Source organism: Oryx dammah, unplaced genomic scaffold (genome assembly GCF_014754425.2).
Source record: "Oryx dammah isolate SB20612 unplaced genomic scaffold, SCBI_Odam_1.1 HiC_scaffold_2, whole genome shotgun sequence".
NCBI classification, from domain to species: domain Eukaryota; kingdom Metazoa; phylum Chordata; class Mammalia; order Artiodactyla; family Bovidae; genus Oryx; species Oryx dammah.
Window position 1 is genome coordinate 82,615,805 of NW_024070186.1, and position 19,241 is coordinate 82,635,045.

A 19,241-nucleotide genomic window follows, 5' to 3' on the forward strand; every position below is an offset into this window, starting at 1 on the left:
GAAATATTCATAGTATAGCAAAAGACTCAAATTATTGTTTTTAAATAGTTTAAAACTTTATTCAGTCACCAAGGGCCAAGTGTTGTTTTAAGCACTTGGAATATGTTGCTTGATTTTGTTAATCCTCAAAATAATCCTATGATGAAAATGCTGTTACCTCCGGTATACATATAACTAAAAACAAAAAAAATAAAACAAAAAATAGGGGCTTAAAAATGTTAAAGTAACTTGCCCACAATCACTGACTTATTAAGTATGAAAATCAACAACAAAAAGGTTCATATGACTAAAGCCTTTTCTGTGGGTGAAAATGTTCTCTGAAAGTGCTTGAAAGCAGCTTTTGTCCTAAAGAGAAGAGACACATCCTTCCTTACAAATTCCTTTATTTTCTTGCATAGCAAACTCCTTTAGTTAATGTCAATTTCAACTTTGCTTAAGAGGATGGTAACACATTTGGAAGTGGTGAAGTCTGGGCCAATAGTGCTTGACTATAATTCTGCAAACCTATGAAGGCGTAAAGTTGAATTTGTTTATCAAACTTAGCATCTTGCATAACCTGCCAAGCTTTCCTGTCTTTGCTTGAGCTATTCCCTAGGATGTTCACCCCCGTTTTCTACTAGCCAACTCTTTCTATTCCTATACATAAAGCCCTGTTGAAATATCTCCAATCCATAAGTCCTGAACACTCTCAGGAAGAATTAACTGTTCCAGTCTCTGTGTGTCCTCCTGTGTTAGTGCATAGATCCCATTCCACTAGAGCTATCTGTTTTCTTGTCAGGTCTCCCCTCCAAGTCAGGAGGTTCAAAGATGGGACTACATAAACATCTATGTATCCCCTGTGGCCTTCACATAGTAGGCCCTCCGCAAATATTTATTTAACTGAGCTGAATAGTTCTACCTTGCCCAACAATTCTGCAGTAAGATAATATAAGCATTCTCTTTGAGCTAATGTACTCAGAAACGCTACACACACGGGTTTCTATGACAACCAACCAGCTAGGAGAAAGCCAGCACTGTGATGCTTGCCATGATTTCCAAGCTCGCTGCCTGATTTTCATTAGGTCCCCTCTGGTTTCTCCAATTCCTGTTCAGTGAGACCAGGATTCTCTTCCAAAACAAATTTGCATATTGTTATTATTCGGAGTCTGTTGCTGTGTGTCCTTGTGTTTGCGGTGGCTGGATTTCCTCCAGAGATGAATAATGAGGGCATTAACTCAGGTGTCTCCTGAGCCCAGCTCAGTCCTGAATGAGGCAGAGAACTATGGGCCAGCTATGTCCATGCTATTGACAGCAGCCACCCGTGGAGCCGGCAGTGGAGGGTGCAGTACAGTTCAATGGAAATGCAATTGGGTGCCAAGGTTTGTGCTCATATCTGCGTCAAAAGTGGCACAAAGGGACCATGTTGCCCTGGGGCGTTTCTTGGCAAGGTAACCTCTTTCTGTGCGACATTGTCAGTGGCTAGAGTGGATGCAGGGAGATATCTTCTTATTCCACTTCTGACAACATTCTTCTCCTTTGCAGTTTTCAAAACCATGTATTTGTTTAGCATAATTTAGAAATGGCAGTAAGTAGATGCTTTTTCTTCCCTTTTTCCCAGCTCTCCTGCCCAAATCTGCTCTTTGTTATAAATGATCAAAACATCATTTACTGCCACAGGAAACTCACAAGTTACTTGGAGATTTTGCTCAAGGGGAAAGTGACTCGGAGTCAGGAAACCTGGGATGAAGGTCTATAGCCACCCTTCCTGGGGTGAATGTGATTAAATCACTTTACCTCCCTGATTGCTCCTATCCCTCCCTCTCATTTGAGTATCATTTCACAGTTTGCCAAGCCTCATACAAGCACCTTCATTATAAATATCAAATTCCACTGCAAATTGTAAAGCACTAAATGGATTAGCTGAGGACTATTTAATTAATTAATAATATAGCAATTAACTAATATTAATTGCTGAGAACTTGTGATTTAAACTACAAAGAGATAGTTTCAGGAAACTGGCCCTTTTTGTATAGTGTTACAAGAGGCCTTGCAGATTGGGTCAGATAAGCTTTTATTAACAAATGCTAACTGCTAATGGGCTTAGTGTCGTCATTTCAAAGAAGTCTTTTGCAATATTGCCATAAAGTCTGAAATTCCCATGCTACTGTTTGGAATAAAGGGAGGCATTCAGGGCTTTTTAAGTTGTAGGATCTGAATATTTAAATTCTATGAATAATTTTAAAGTAAATATTAAGAAAATGACAAATAAAAAAAATTAAAATACCTAATTTTGGAAAAGGAGAACTTTATAACAAAAAGAGAGAGGAGACTTTTAAAACAAAAACCCAGAAACGATAAAGGAAAAAAAAAACATATTTAAAAGGACATATTTTTTAAATCTAGCAAAAGTCAAGGTCAAGATAAAGAAGATTTAAAAAATAGAACTTTTTCACATATATAATGGATATAAAAAGATGATAAATAAAAGTGCAAATTTCTTTTAGACAAAGGAAAGTGTGTCTAATCTCACTAGCAATCAGGGAAGTATAAATTAAAACATCAATGAGACATAATTTTCAAATACGTATTAGATGGAAAATTTTAAATACCAAGGTATAACACCTAATGCTGGTCGGGATCTGGGAAAATAGATATTCTCATATGTTGCCAGTAAGAGACTGAATTATTCCATTTAGGGAAAATAATACTACAGTATTTATTAATGTCCAAAATATACATATCTTCTTTTGCTGAAAAAAAAGACACAAACACTAATATGTAGGATACACTATATTGTTCAGTTCAGTTCACTTCACTTCAGTTGCTCAGTCATGTCCGACTCTTTGCAACCCCATGAATCACAGCACGCCAGGCCTCCCTGTCCATCACCAACTCCCGGAGTTCACTTAAACTCACATCCATAGAGTCGGTGATGCTATCCAGCCATCTGATCCTCTGTCGTCCCCCTTTCCTCCTGCCCCCAATCCCTCCCAGCATCAGAGTCTTTTCCAATGAGTCAACTCTTCGCACGAGGTGGCCAAAGTACTGGAGTTTCAGCTTTAGCATCATTCCTTCCAAGGAAATCCCAGGGCTGATCTCCTTCAGAATGGACTGGTTGGATCTCCTTGCAGTCCAAGGGACTCTCAAGAGTCTTCTCTAACACCACAGCTCAAAAGCGTCAATTCTTCAGTGCTCAGCCTTCTTCACAGTCCAACTCTCACATCCATACATAACCACAGGAAAAACCATAGCCTTGACTAGACAGACCTTTGTTGGCAAAGTAATGTCCCTGCTTTTGAATATGCTATGTAGGTTGGTCATAACTTTTCTTCCAAGGAGTAAGCGTCTTTTAATTTCATGGCTGCAGTCACCATCTGCAGTGATTTTGGAGCCCCCCAAAATAAAGTCTGACACTGTTTCCACTGTTTCCCCATCTATTTCCCATTAAATGATAGGACCAGATGCCATGAGCTTCGTTTTCTGAATGTTGAGCTTTAAGCCAACTTTTTCACTCTCCTCTTTCACCTTCATCAAGAGGCTTTTTAGTTCCTCTTCACTTTCTGCCATAAGGGTGTTGTCATCTGCATATCTGAGATTATTGATATTTCTCCCAGCAATCTTCACTCTAGCTTGTGCTTCTTCCAGCCCAGCACTTCTCATGATGTACTCTGCATAGAAGTTAAATAAGCAGGGTGACAATATAGAACCTTGACATACTCCTTTTCCTATTTGGAACCAGTCTATTGTTCCATGTCCAGTTCTAACTGTTGCTTCCTGACCTGCATATAGGTTTCTCAAGAGGCAGGTCCGGTGGTCTGATCCCCTCTTTCAGAAGTTTCCACAGTTTATTTTGATCCACACAGTTAAAGGCTTTGGCATAGTCAATAAAGCAGAAATAGATGTTTTTCTGGAACTCTCTTGCTTTTTCCATGATCCAGCGGATGTTGTAGTTAGTTTTAATTCAATATATGTGTTGTAGAGAAGAAACCCCTTATTTTCCATAAAGAGGAAAACAGTTGAATAAATTATGGTAGGCCATGGAATATCACATCATTATTTTTAGACATAATTTAGAATTATTTGTTATGGTGGATGGCCATTATATAAGTTGTAAAGTGAAAAACGCCCGTTCCAGTTTAATTCATATAGGACAATTCTGTTTTGATTAAAAACAAATTAAGAAATTCATCAAGGGACTTCTCCGGTGGTACAGTGGATAAGAATCTGCTTGCCAATGCAAGGGACATCAGTTCGATCCGTTGTCCAGAAAGATTCCACAGGCCTTGGAGGAACTAAGTCCATGTGCCACAACCACTGAGTCCACGGGCCTAGAGCCTTTGCTCTGCAACAGGAGAAGCCGCCACATTGAGAAGTCCATGCTTTGCAAGAAGAGTAGCCCCTGTTCCCAGCAACTAGAGAAAGTCAAGCGACTGAACTGAACTGAACAGAAACTTGTCAGGCTGGTTTAGGCAGAAGTTTAGAGTATGAAGATGCAGAAATGTCTTATGAACCTAAGGTGGGAAGCACAGCCAAGTCTCCCGAGTGAGTTTCCAGACTAGGTACAGGGAAACGCTGTGAGAAACAGGTTACTCTGTCTCTGTTGGAATGATTATTGCCTACCTCTATGTCTCACTGTGTATTTTGTTCACTCTTTTCCCTACTTTTTCTGAGGAAGTGTGTGTGTGTGTTTCTCTGCTTGTTCATATGCAGGGATAGAGGGTGGCCACGCTGGCCCTAACTATATATCATAGATCACTTTCCTAATAGAATATGGCCAGCACCTTCAAGCTTTTATTCCAGGATCCCAGGCAGAAGGATCCCAGTCAGCTTCCACCAGATCAGATGCCCCCTTTCCAACTAGTTGTGCCAGTGGAGGGAGAAAGCCACATGGAACAAATCATCTGTGGGCTTCCAGAGCTCTAGGTACACCTAGTTTTCAGAAAAAAAGGAGTGAAGGTGCAGCATTTTCTCCAAAATATGTTTGCTTCATTGCATACTTGCCATAGAATAGGAGGCTGGGAGGAGGAACCCAAGTTCCTCAGCTCATCCCCCTGGTGAAGTCCATCTATGCTTTAGGTTCTTGGGTTCCATGAGCTCAGTTCAGTCCATTTCAGTCACTCAGTTGTGTCCGACTCTTTGCGACCCCATGGACTGCAGCACGCCATACTTCCCTGTCTATCAGCAACTCCCGGAGTTTCCTCAAACTCAAGTCCATTGAGTCAGTGATGACATCCAACCATCTCATCCTCTGTTATCCCCTTCTCCTCCTGCCTTCAATCTTTCCCAGCATCATTCTTTTCAAATGAATCATTTCTTTGCATCAGGTGGCCGAAGTATTGGAGTTTCAGCTTCAGCATCAGTCCTTCCAGTGAATATTCAGGATTGATTTTCTTTAGGATGGACTGGTTGGATCTCCTTGCAGTCTCAAGAGTCTTCTCCAACACCACAGTTCAAAGGCATCAGTTCTTCAGCGCTCAACTTTCTCTATAGTCCAACTCTCACATCCATACATGACTACTGGAAAAACCATAGCTTTTGACCAGGTGGACCTTTGTTGGCAAAGTAATGTCTCTGCTTTTTAATATGCAGATATTAAGTATGTCTAGGTTGGTCATAACTTTCCTTCCACGGAATGTCTTTTAATTTCATGGCTGCAAGCACCATCTGCAGTGATTTTGGAGCCCCCCAAAATAAAGTCAGCCACTGTTTCCATTGTTTCCCCATCTATTTCCCCTGAGCTACTGGTGTATATTTATAATATATATTCCTTTTGTGATGAAGGGAATTAAAATGGTCTTCTGTTATTTGTCCACTCCTGACAGAGTAGTTTATGTGATTAATCAGTCTAAAATTAATAGGGTCCTATAGAAATTTACTCCAGTCTACAGCACATGCCCCCACATTCCCCCTGGCCAGCCAATTTCTTAATTAACGTTTAAAGTTTTCAAGGGCTCTTGTTCGTGCCTTGCTGGTAGCCCTGGCAAAATGATAGAATCCTAACAAGGTGGGACCTAAAAGAACAGTTTAACCTCCACTATCTACAGCTGAGGAAAGTGAGTCCAGAGAGGAGAAAGAGTTCCCAGAGCCACAGTGGATGAATCAGTAGTGGTTAGAAGCTCATCCTGGGGCCTTCCTGCACTGCTTTCTTGTTCAAGTTAGAATTCCTGTCTTCCCTCTCTAGGCCACCTCCCATCTTTCCATAATCATTTCTCCACTCCAAGAATAACAGTAAAAACAGCAACAAACATATCAGTGGTAACAAAAAGTAACATACGATGAGTGCCTGCTATGGACTAGGAACACATGTAATTCAAATGCATTGTTTCATTTAATTTTCTCTACTATATACACGGCATCACTGACTTGATGGACATAAGTTTGAGCAAGTTCCAGGAGTTGGTGATAGACAGGGAAGCCTGTGTGCTGTAGTCCATGGGGCTGCAAAGAGTTGGATGCGACTTAGCAACTGAACTGAACTGAACTATAACAGTGAACACACACACACACACACACACATCTCACAGAAAAGGAAACTGACTACTAAAGTGTCCAGTAACAAACTATGTCAAGTAATACAAATAGGATTAGTGTGTGGGGGGAGGGAGGATCTTAACTTGAAAAGATCTCCCTGCCAAAGTCCTCAGATCTTTCTGTACTTTTCCTAGAACCCTGAGATGGTCAGTGATGATATACTCAGGTATATGTTGAGTATGTGTCTTCCCAACAGAAGGAAGCACATGGAAGAAGAACTGTATTCACTGCTGTCTGACATCAGCCAGAAAGCACATGAGTGGCTTGCAGGCATCAAATTATCCATTCTTTTAAAACAAAGATTTCTTAAAACCCAGGAGCTAGAAATTTGATTTGGGGCTTCACATTACATACCTCTATCAAATGACAAAAGTAAAACAACTATAATTTGTTTCCTACTGTGGCTGAACAGAATCTGGCAGATCGTTTATTGTCCTGGTGTCTATTTTCCTACTTTTGTTCACATGCTAAGAGTTCACCAGAACAGTCACTCTTCCCCTAGACTTGGCAGCCAGACGCAAAGAAATTGTCACCATGAAAGGCAGGTTACTTACTGATCATTATTAATATTTGTGTGGCTTTTGTGATTTTAAATTAGTTCATGATGAAATACACTAGGCCACTCATTTTTAAAAAAGCAAAAACAAACAAAAAACCCTAAACAAAAGAAACCCCTGTAGTCTTCACTCTCTAGCTCAAAGTGTCTCCATTCATTTAACTTTTCATTTTTAAGTCCTGCTTTCTAACTCTTTAAATATATTGCCTTTCTTTCATTTCTCATCAAACACTTCATAACTCAAAATTTGCAGAATCTAAAACCTGATAAAAAGCCAATCTTAGACCTCATATTTGCCTAGTGACGGAAACAGAGTAAGAATAAAAATCTCTTTCGATTGGACTTGTTTAAAGCCTCCAGATCTGTTTTACTGACATGTGCCCAGACTCCTGACAGCTAGAAGGCATCTCTCCTCTCACACATAGGTCTGACTTTTCTTTCCGAGCAATGTGCTACTTTGGAAAGGATCTTCTGCTAAAGAAATATCACACATGTAATAGAATTTCATTTATAGGGAACCAGAAGCCCTGATTCTGTCACAAAATCACTATATGACACGAACCAACCCCCTGTATCTTAGCTTCCTCTTCACCAGATAATAGATGAAGTTTGAGACCAGGTGATTTTAAAAGTTCGACAGAGTTGACAGATACAAGTATCACTCTTTCCCCTGTCTAAAAAGTCAATTTCACAATTAAGTTTCCAAAAATATACAACAAATACATTGAGACACACTTAGAAGTTGCCTCATAGTTTAGCCTGATGAATCTTGAGCAAAGTAGAACATTATCTGGAAAGGTGCAGTGGGAAACAGAGACTTAGAGGGCAGCCCTTATAAGTAATATTCAGCTACATTCCACTTCAGAAAGCATTAGTCACTCAGCCTTGTCTGACTGTTTGCGACCCCATGGACTGTAGCCCACCAGAATCCTCTGTCCATGGAATTCTTCAGGCAAGAATACTAGAGCGGATAGCCATTCCCTTCTCCAGGGCATCTTCTTGAGCTAGCTCTTGAACCCAGGTCTCAATTCATTGCAGATGAATTCTTTACCGTCTGAGCCACTAGGGAAGCCATCCACTTCAGAATACGCTGTTATATCATTTATAAGACTGATTTTCCTTAAAAGGAAATTTTAATTGGCTATAAGATGAACAATGATGGAAGATGACAGAAAGGTACTATACTGTCATCATTAATCCATCATTTTTCTATCAGACTCAGACATAGCCTCAGAGTCCTTCTAAACATAGTTACTCAATGCAGCCTTCAGTCAATAATCAGAGTTTGCAAAGATGTTTACATCTGACATTCCTGAAACCCTCCTTCTGAGATCCAAGATTTAGTAAGCCCTTGCTTTTTGCTTTATTATGACTTATGTTTAACGAAGCAACTCTTTGCTCTCAGTGGAACCATATGTTTGGCTTTTCGTGCAGCCTGAGGCTAAATAGAATCCAACTATGATTTCTGTTCTTACCTGTCGCAAATCATACACACTTAAGCCAATGGAGAGAACAGATAATATGATGATGGCCACTGAGTATTCGATGTAACCTTGAGACAGCCACAAAGTGAGGGTAAAGACTTGTAACACGTAGAATGGATTTAAAACCTGCAGGTACGAAAAGAGATTCTGGGTCACCTGCAAGGACCTTAGTGGTAGTCCAGATGATGTCATTTCTTTATAGGATTCTTTTCTTTCATTTTTGCAACATACAACAATAGAATTCACTCAGAGCTCCATTAATTTCAGTAGAGGCAATGTCAAGCTCATAGAATGTGATACGGTAGAAGCAAATTTATTTTAGGTGTTTAGTACCATGCTCACAAATTGATCCTTCTTATTTATTTTGAACTTTCAAAAATATTTGACCAATAACAAAATCTAATAGTTTACCTTTTAAAACAGATGTACCCACATTGAAGGAAAAACAGGATTCAGACTCTTTTAAGAACAAACTTCAGTTTTGAACTTTGTATTGCAGGCTTCTTTTTCATGTAATCACATGCTACAGATGTAGTCAAGTTGTGCAATGAAAATGAAGGATTTCACTTTTATCCAAATAATTCATTTAAAAATAATACTCTCATGTCACAGGTCTTAGCAAGATCCTCTGAAAGCATGGACCTTCTCTTAAACAAGGAGGGATAGTCTTACTCAGGAAAGAGAGAAGTCTTATTCAAAGTTGTAGTGAGAATTATGTGCAGAATGTATCACCAGTTCCAAGCAGGTATTTTTGGTCTCTTAATAATATCTTGGACTTTTTTTGTTCCCTCAATTGTCCCCATTCTAGTCCTGCTGACTTTACTATTAATAATAATAGCAGAGAGGGCAAACCCCAGGGAGCTAGAGAAGGTCACATGACCTACACACTTAGCTTGAATTAAACACCCCTTCTGAGCAGGACAAAGATTTTTCTTTTTCTCAGTAAAGTACTCTTTATAATTAAAATGAATTAGATGAAATATTACTTAAAATCAGTGCTGTTCTTTCTTACCTCTATCTTCTATAATTTTCTAATCTATTAAATAAATTTCTACCTTCGTTCTAAAAATAAACTGACATCTGGTTCATAAGTTAATAGGATGTAACTTTAACGTTTCTGAAACCCTTGGCCGTATTTCATTGATTAAGAAAGCTTGTGTTCCTTAACTTTTTTATTATTTCCATTGCAACATGCTTTTCTTACAAATTATAGCTCTTCTGTCTGTTCGGCATGAAATGCTTTAATTATAAATTATGCATTTCTAGTAATACGATTTTGAGTTTGTATAAACTCAGTAGAAAATTGGTTAAATACTTCTTGTAGAAGAAACAAAATCATCCTAATTAATTTAGTTCTCTTATTCAATATTCTTTTGAAATCAAATGTAAAGACATAGGTTTTCTTGTTATTTTTTCTACTAAAGACCTAATAAGTAAGTGTCAGGAAATATTAGCACTCTTTTCAAAGTAGACTAAATAGACACTTGAAAGAGTCTTTGGTAATTTGAAAATGTACTTGAATAAGAAGTTTTAAAAGCAATCTGCTTTTTAATAGTTGGAGAGATTGTGCTTATGTGGAGGCATGGGATACAGAGGAAACCTCAGTACCTTCCGATCAATTTTTCTGTGGACTTAAGACTGTTCTAAACAAAAAGTCTAATAAGAAATTATTTTTTAAAAATGGCCATGTAAAAACCAAAATGGCCATCTTTGTGGATTAGAAATAGACTGGAAACATGGAGCACTGAGCGGAGACAGATTGATCAGTGTGTTAGGTTTTACACAAAGACAGGAGATCAACGGCTAGGAGCTCAATTTTATGAGGAGGCAATGGCAACCCACTCCAGTCCTCTTGCCTGGAAAATCCCATGGACGGAGGAGCCTGGTAGGCTTCAGTCCATGGGGTCGCGAAGAGTCAGACACGACTGAGCGACTTCACTTTTACTTTTCACTTTCATGCATTGGAGAAAGAAATGGCAACCCACTCCAGTGTTCTTGCCTGGAGAGTCCCAGGGACAGCAGAACCTGGTGGGCTGCTGTCTCTGGGGTCGCACAGAGTCAGACACGACTGACACGACTTAGCAGCAGCAGCAGTAGCAGCAGCAAGTATCCCACAAATGGCAGGAGACATAACCAGGCTTGCTAAAGATAACAACAATAGCCCCTGGATTTGTTCTGCCTCAGAGCAGAGGCTGAGAAAAGTCACAAGCAGCCAGGGTTCCCCAGCAGCAGAGGGCGGAATAGGAGAGACAAGTTTGTGGTGCAGCTGTGACTTTGGCCAAGCACCAAGCTGACTCAGGGCCTGCATCCAACAGATCCACGATGGACAGAGCACAAACCTCCAATACAAGCTCCAGTTCTGAACTTGGGACCCATGGTGACCAGTATGACCCGAAGAAGGAAAGTGAGCAAGGAGTGAGGGATGCACGGAGGAAGGAAAGTCCCACCCAAACTGAGCTTACTAAAATAAATAGATAAACTCCACAGCATACAGAGAAAATATTCTAAAACAAACAGAAACACTAAAAAGGGAAGAAGTCACTATCAAAAGAATAGATATAATAGAGTGATAGAACAATTCAAAAAAGGATCAAATAATACTTTTTAAATCCTCAAAGAGATCATGAAATGATAACAATCCTTCCCCCTCCCCACTATAGCCATCATCAAAAACTGAAGAAAACAAAGAGGAGATTGTGAAATGAAAATCTCTCCCTCACACTGGGAAGGAATTTTTTTAAGCAGATTTGAATTTAGAACAAGTGATTATTGAAAAGGATGTTATAAATCCCGGAATTAAAAATATATATATTTATTGAAATAATAATAAAAAAATAAAGCCTCAGTGGACAGGAAAAGTAGAAACTAAAGTCAATGGGAATAACCAAAGAAAGTTGCACAAAATACAGATTTTTGTCTGTGTCAAAGTATCCATGTTTTTAAGATTTCCCTGAGTGCTAGAAATGAAAAAGGAAAAAAAAGGATTTTATTTTTAAAAACAAACGAAAACAGTTACCTGTTTAACAAGAAGCTTCCATATGGGTTGGATTTCAACCTCAATGGCATTTGGCCCGCACACTAATCTTCTGTAGGAGATTGATCATCAATTAGTGTCACACCAACATGCTTACCAATGAGTGAGTACAGGCGACACGAAGCAAAATTCCCTTCTCTCCCCTTAAGGGACTTTGTGCTTTCAATTAAAAATTAATATGCCAATCTCAAAATACTACTATATTTGTAAATGAAAGCACATGGTGGACAAGTTGTTTTTCTGTTAAATATACCTTAAGTACAGTGTAACTCATGAATCAAAATGAATTTAGAAAGGCATTTTTTTAAATTGATTATACTCTAAGAGCAGCTAAAAAGAAACAGATATGACAGTGTTCCTAGAATTCTCAGGAATTCTAGATTGCTCTTGATGTTGGAGATCATATCTGTCTTACCTTGGTATCTCTAGCACCTAGACAGGTCTTTAGTTTTTGAACTCAATGAGTACATGAAGGAATGAACCAATGAACTGGAAGATGGTATGTGGCTTTCATGGCTAACACTTTGTAAATCCACACACATGTACATTACAATAAGAAGCCCTAAGGGAGGACTACATTAGGAGGTTGGGATTAACATATACATATTACTATATATAAAGTAAGAAATCAACAGGGACCTACTATGCAGCACCGAAAGCTCTACTCGATATTCTGTAATAACCTATCTGGGAAAAGAATCTGAAAAAGAATGAATATATGTATATATATAACTGAATCACTTTGCTGTAATCACCTGAAACTAACATAACATTGTGAATCAACTGCACTCCAGTATAAAATAAAAGTTAAATTTAAAATAGTTTTAAAAACCAAAGAAATAACTGATATTCTCACTTTGCCAATGGGAAGAACTATTCAATGTGGGTATTTTGACAAAGATGCACATACCTAATATTAATCATGACGATGTAACTTTTAAGCAGAGATGACAGTGTCAGAAACTGCATTTAACCATTCATATACATTTTCCCTGTGAGACTTTATATTATCATCATTATTATAAAGAAAACTGAAGTTCAGAGAAACTAAGTAACTTTCCCAGAGTCTCAGAGTGAGAAAGCAGCAGAGCCAGGCTTCCCACCATAGTCTCTGTGGCTCCACTTTACTCTCTCCCTCAGTAAAGATGGATGAGAAAATCTGCCTGATGGACCTTTGGTCTATGACAGAGAGCTGAGTCCAAGGTTGTCTGACCTCTAAGCCATGCTAGTCCAAATGCAATTATCACTTGCAAGGGATTGCAAGGACTCAAACCAAGGTCTTCTGACTCCATGTGTGAAAACATCGTGGTTCAGAGATATTGAGAAACAGTGAAGTCAAATAGCATGTACTACTGTAAGGGAAGTCAGAAGTCCCTAGGTCTCACATTGAGAAAGGACCATAGCTCAAGCCACTTTAGTGGTTAAAATCCTTTTCCAAAAGCCGTCAAAATAACCTGTTGTTGGCAAGTATTCAGAACTTCTCAGAATCCTAAATTTGGTTTTCCTCTCTCTCCTTGGAATACCCTCCCCACATCCTTCACTTTGTTAAGGTCTGCTTGGCCTTTGAGAGCTAAATCTGATAATAGAGCTTGGTGGTGATACAGACAGAGTAGGATAACCAGACAGTTAGTTTAGAAATCCCACTAGGGGATTATAGATAGAGAACGAAATTTAGGGGGCTTTAGGAGGCAGCTGTAAGTTAATATCACTTGAGAAAACAATCCAGACATTGTAAATATAGCAGGCTTGCTTAATAACAAAACTATACAGGTCCATGGCACCTGCATCTTGCTGGTTGAGGTAAGTAAGTTAATGATCCCATATATATATAGGGAAATGACATTTTAAAGTACAAGCACCTCTTTACACTGAAACCTGAGATAATTTACTACATTTTAGCATATGTTAGCTTCCCTCATGGCTCAGTTGGTAAAGAATCTGCCTGCAGTGCAGGAGACCTGGGTTTGATTCCTGGGTTGGGGAGCTACCCTGGAGAAGGAAATGGCAACCCACTCCAGTTTATTGCCTGGAGAATCCCATGGACAGAGGAGCCTGGCGGGCTACAGTCCACAGGGTCGCAAGAGTTGGACACGACTTAGTGACTAAACCACCACCACCACCACCACCTTTCTACTGATTTGAATAGCTCCATGACAATCTGGGTTTGACTGTGGAGGGACAAGAAGACTCCCTCACCTGATTTAGAGGAGAAGCTGATGATGAAGCTTGATGTCTACTCAAGGATGAGGAAGAAGGTAGTCTCCTCCCCCTCCCCACTTTCCCTTTGATTATAAAAAATGTAGCCCACTAAGTTCTTATGTAGAGTCCTCTGGCCTGTCCACCTGTATCCTTCACAAGTGTCCTATACTAATGACTCACGTTTATCTATCACTTTGCCTCTCACTGAATTCTTTTTATGTCTTGACTCCAGCAAGCTCTGAAATGTAGTCTGTGGTTTCAGAGTTAAGAAATTTGAGATTCAACAGACTTGGGTACTGCTAAGCCTTTGTGCTTGTTGCTCCTTCTACCTGGGCCAGTTTCCCTCACATCTTTGCATGGCTCATGCCCTCATTTCATTCAGAAGTTAGCTAAGTTGCTCAGTCATGTCTGACTCTTTGCAACCCCATGGACTGTAGCCCACCAGGCTCCTCCGTCCATGGGATTCTCTAGGCAAGAATCCTGGAGTGGGTTGCCATTTCCTTCTCCAGGGGATCTTCCCAACCCAGGGATCAAACCCAGGTCTCCCACATTAGAGGTAGACGCTTTAACCTCTGAGCCACCGGGGAAGCTCATTTCATTCAGGCCTCTGTTTAAATGGCATCTTCTTATTGGAGGCTCTTCTCCAATTCAATTTAAAATAGCTACCCTGACCACCGAATCAGATTATCTTTATCTCCTTAACCTAACTCATTTTTCTTTATAGACTGTTTGATAATCTGAAGTTATACCTTATCTTTTACATGTTAATCAGCATGCAAACAATAGACTATCTTCCACTATTATATAGGCATCTAGAGGTCACTGGCATATTCTGAATGCCTAAAGCAGGGCCTAATTCATAGAATGTACTGAGGAACGATTTGTTAAATGAGTTGAATGGATGAATGATGTGTGAGCCTTGGTTCTCTTACCTAGAAAAGTGGTTGATAATACCTGCCTAATAAAATTGCTATTAGTAACAAAATAAGCATTTAGCACAAGTGCCTAAAACATGTGCCATGCTCAGTCATGTTTGACTCTTTGCTACCCCATTGTCCGTGGAATAGTCCAGGCAAAGAATACTGATTGGGTTGCAATTTCTTCCTCCAGGGGATCTTCTCCACCCAGGGATCAAATCTGTGTCTCTTGCATCTCCTACGTTGGTGGGTGAACTCTTTAGCACTGCACCACCTGGGAAACCCACCTAGAACGTGATGAGTCCTTAATAAGTTACAACTACATTTGACATAGTCTCCATTCCTGTATTAATTAATTATTTTTCTTGTCCCTAATAACCCTTCCTTTCTTAGCAACCTCTTTGAATTGTAACATATAATTACACGTCTTTTACCTTGAATTTCCTAGGCTCTCTTTAATGGCAGAGAGGGAGCTTTCTCAGCTCTATTTTTCTGACATCTAGGGGCACAGTATCTGTCACAGAGAATGTTCCCTAAATATTGGAATTAATTAATGAGGACCTTCATGAACCACGACTAGAATACTGTCTCCCCTAACAAGTCTGTACACCCAGTTTCCAGAACGATAGCAGCACTCAGGCTGTGGAAGTCAGTTTAGAAAGAAGCAAGCCAAGTGCCCTATGACCTTTTTCTTTGTCGGGCGTGACGGTGTCTAATGTTACCATTAAAGGAGAGGTGCCCAGCCCTTGTGAGAACTGAGATCCAGCAGGTTCATACTGGCCTGTGATGATTCTTTAGGGGACATCTGGAAAATGTGGATAAAAAATACTGCCTGTCATGTCAGTAAATAAAAGACGTTGTAGCCATTTGACCATCACATTGCCACAGCCACCTTGAAGTTCCATCCTGAGGGAACTCAGGATAGAGACTGGATGCCCGCTATCTAGAGGGCTGCAGTCCACAGGGTCACAAAGAGTCGCTCACAACTGAGATGACTTAGCACGCCACGTAGCAGTCAACTGCTGCAGCCTCTGACGGTGCACGCTGAGGAGATACGGGATGAAAAAACACAGGATGCTGGCTCCAGAGAGCTAATGTCCATACCAAAGCAATCATTTCAGTGAGCCCAGATTCTTGCATCTTCCCATACATCTTCCCTTACATGCTACATTCTTAAACTTGAGACCTCCAATTTTCTTCAATTAACAGTAACCTGAAGTTCTCACTACCTGGTCTTTGTGGCAAAAATTCCTATATGTCCTGGCTCCTCAACCCCCTTGCCTCTTTGAAGCTGTCCCTCAGAGTGATCTGAGAGTCCGGTCTCACTGGCTGAAAGTCCTCAGAATGCCTGCCAAATAAAACATGATTCTCAATGTTTATGTTGTCAGACAGCAACCATGTTTGAATCACAAACTGGCATGCTCCTTGATGTTTCACCTTTTCCACTATCTCTTGCCAAAAAGTATTGTGTGGCTAGAGATCATGTACTCATCTCAATCTCAGCATGAACCACATAGAATTTTCAGGTATATTGACCACTGGTTGAAAACCAGAAGAAGAAATACGAGGTTTGAGTTGGGTCACATTAGCAAAGTTCCAAGGAACAAAGGAAACGACATTCCCTGACTTTAAAAATCTGATAAGCTGGCAGGGAAAGGAAGCCCTAGAACAATTCCAGGTGGCCTCATGAAACTCAGTAGTCTAAATGAAATAAAGTAGACTTGCCTAATATTCAGAACCATTCATAATTACTTTGGATGTAGAAGATCTCTCTTCAAAAGAGATTGAAGGGTTTCTTAACAGGGAAGTTATGAAGGGATTTCTGCACTGGCTATGGGCTACGCTTGAAGAAGCACTGAGATTTCTTGCAACCATGAGATACTAGTAAATGTGCTGAAAGTTATTTATTTCTTAAAAACCAAGGGTGAATGACTAGGAATATTTTCTTTGGCAAAGGTCTATATCTCTTTTCAACATGATTATTAGTTCATTCATTCGTCAATTTATTCACCAAATAATTGTTGAGAATATGTTGTCTGCTGGGCCTTTTAGGCTCCGGATGGTGAAGACTAGGCTGAGCGTCCTCAAAGAGGCAGAAGGACCATATCAGAATCACTGGTGAGCATTTTCAAACTTCATATAATCACTCTGTTTCCATTCTGATAAGCCATCATTAGCGTCCTTGGCAGGGAGGGAGGTCTGAGGTTTTCCAAAGAGTTAATACTAAGCCAGGGGATTCTGGCATGATCCATTTCCATGAAACTTGGGATTTTAGGGAGCAGCTTTATTAGTGTTTGAAAAAAAGTTCCCAGGTGATTCTACTAGTTAATCCCTCGCTCTCCTAATGGAGACCTGAGAAGGAAAGAAGACTTGAGAAATTCACAGATGCAGAGAAATGCCATCCAATTGCTGGCATTTGGGTATGTCGTAGAATATAACAGGTATATTAGTCTTTGAGCCCTCCCATTTTAAAATAATAATAAAAGTAAGATTATCATGTTTTGAGAAATTGCTTTCAGGGGAGAAAATTCCCTATTTTAGCAGTCCAGAGCCTGGTTCTATACTTTATAATTTATACAGAGAACATTCATTTTACAAATGACAAAAGTCATTTTATTTTTTCACACTAGTCTTCATCTGTGACCTGTTCCTTTCATTTCCTAAAGCACGTTTCCAGATAACCTCAGGGAAAGTCAAGTTCTTGCATAATTTCATGCCCTGTATGTGAGCTAATTCAGGTGCTGCTCATCAGCTTTTGTGGGGACGTGCACAGAGCATTCCCAGGCATGAAGATCCAGAACACAGAGGACCATGAGGGCATCTAAATGGAGGTGGAGGTGGAGAAATCCCAGGGACAATCTCACCAGGGAGACTCGGGTCTTAGGCTTACTTGTGCTTTCATAATGTTTTGCTCTGAAGCAAAGCATTGGAGTTAAGTGATTTTATACTTTCAGTGAACCCAGAACCATCGAAACATGGGTTATATTTTTAAGTATGTTATTGACTTCTAATCTAATGCTAAGATTTGAGACAATTTAATTGGCTTCCAGAACAATGAGTGAAGCCTGTCTCCTCCACTCTGATCAATTCTTCCTTGTTCTTTTCCAAAGAACTGATCTGATGGACAAGTGTCTACACTTGGGTTGTATTTCTAAAGATGGAGATTTCCAAGAGGATAAAGGTGGTGGTATATAGAGATGATTTCTTTTCTGACTTCGGCTTCCCACAAGACCTGAGGAGTAAAAGAGTAGGGTTTCATAGCAGCCCCAGTCTTTCTCTCCCCTGCCTTCCGCTTGCTTAGGTTTTCTGTCTCTGTTCTCTGGGAAAAGCTTCTATCAGCTTGGAGCTGAACATTGAAGGGAAACCCATCCTCTTTTGTTGCTGTCCACTCAGATCTCTTTCCTCTGGTACTAACAAGCATGCCTTTTTTCTCAGTGGCGTAACAAGTGTTGAGAATTAAGTTTGGTCCTATAGAATCACCAAGCCACAGCTTGTGAACACCACTCCACAGCTCCACATTCAGTGATGTCACACTGGAACCAGCCATGGGTGGAGTATCCCTATTATGGAAATTGGTAAAGCCTATCCATCAAAGCTTTTTTGTTTTTTTTTTTTTCCTTCCAGAGTTCTGGGATACAAGGTGATTGGTCTGGAGCTAGCCCCCAGTTAGGAGGCACCTGGATCTCTTCTGCCAGAAAGTTCTTATGTTTTCAGGAGGCTAAACAGAGGAGGCAGGGACAGGGAGGGCTGAGTGAGGAGATGAAGTGTCACTCTACTGAAAAAAAACTGTTCTGATACGAAGACAGCTTGGATGGATGGGGGATGAGGTAGGTGTGTGTTTTCACAGGGCCCTGTGTCCATGAGGTGAGAGAATCACTCCAAGTGTCTGTATACCTGTCTAGGACAGTCACTAAGCTGGCAAGATGTGTTCAGTTCCTGGATGAGTGAAGGTGAGAGCAGGGAGCCTTCTCGAACAATTTCCCTGCTCTCCTCTTGATGGCTTCCCTGGGGGCTCAGATGATAAGGGATCCACCTATTACGCAGAGACCCAGTTTCAATCCCCTTGACGCCCTCTGATAGTTTCCCTCCAGGGTAACTGTGTCACTCCCAATGTCTTCATTAGCTCTTTGCTACTGAAAAGTGAGAACTATGTTCATCTTTGCATTTTCTCTCTTTTTCTGGCTGCTAGGAAGACTGAAAGAGGAGGTTGTATTTTTTGATGACTTTTCATGATCAGAAACTTTTGTGTATCCCTCTTTCTTTATTTCTTATATTGGGTCCTTGCTTTTCATGCAAGCAAGCTCAAATTCATTGAGGAAACTGTATGGCTATCACTCAACCAACCAATCCATCATATTTAATTTTTGGAAAAAGTGTTTAGTCTTACATTAAAAAAATAAAAGGGGAAATTTGTGGATGGGTGAGGGATGCTCCATATTTTACTTTCTCTCTTTACTCTCCAAATGGAAAGACTCACAAAATAAAATATGACTATATATTTCTAAGTAGATTATCTCCTCTGTTCTTCATATTTGGGAAAC

The 19,241-nt window shown here is 40.0% G+C and overlaps 1 protein-coding gene across 1 annotated transcript in view; it reads right to left on the reverse strand.

Moving 5' to 3' along the window:
- The window catches only part of ATP13A5 (ATPase 13A5), a 115,849-nt gene that overhangs the window by 73,778 nt on the left and 22,830 nt on the right, over positions 1-19,241 (reverse strand). Inside the window, exons 6-7 of the mRNA XM_040267447.1 lie at positions 11,567-11,636; positions 8,542-8,676 (exon numbers count right to left, since the gene is read on the reverse strand). Coding sequence (XP_040123381.1) covers positions 8,542-8,676; positions 11,567-11,636 — 205 coding nt within the window. The remainder of the gene's footprint in view (positions 1-8,541; positions 8,677-11,566; positions 11,637-19,241) is intronic.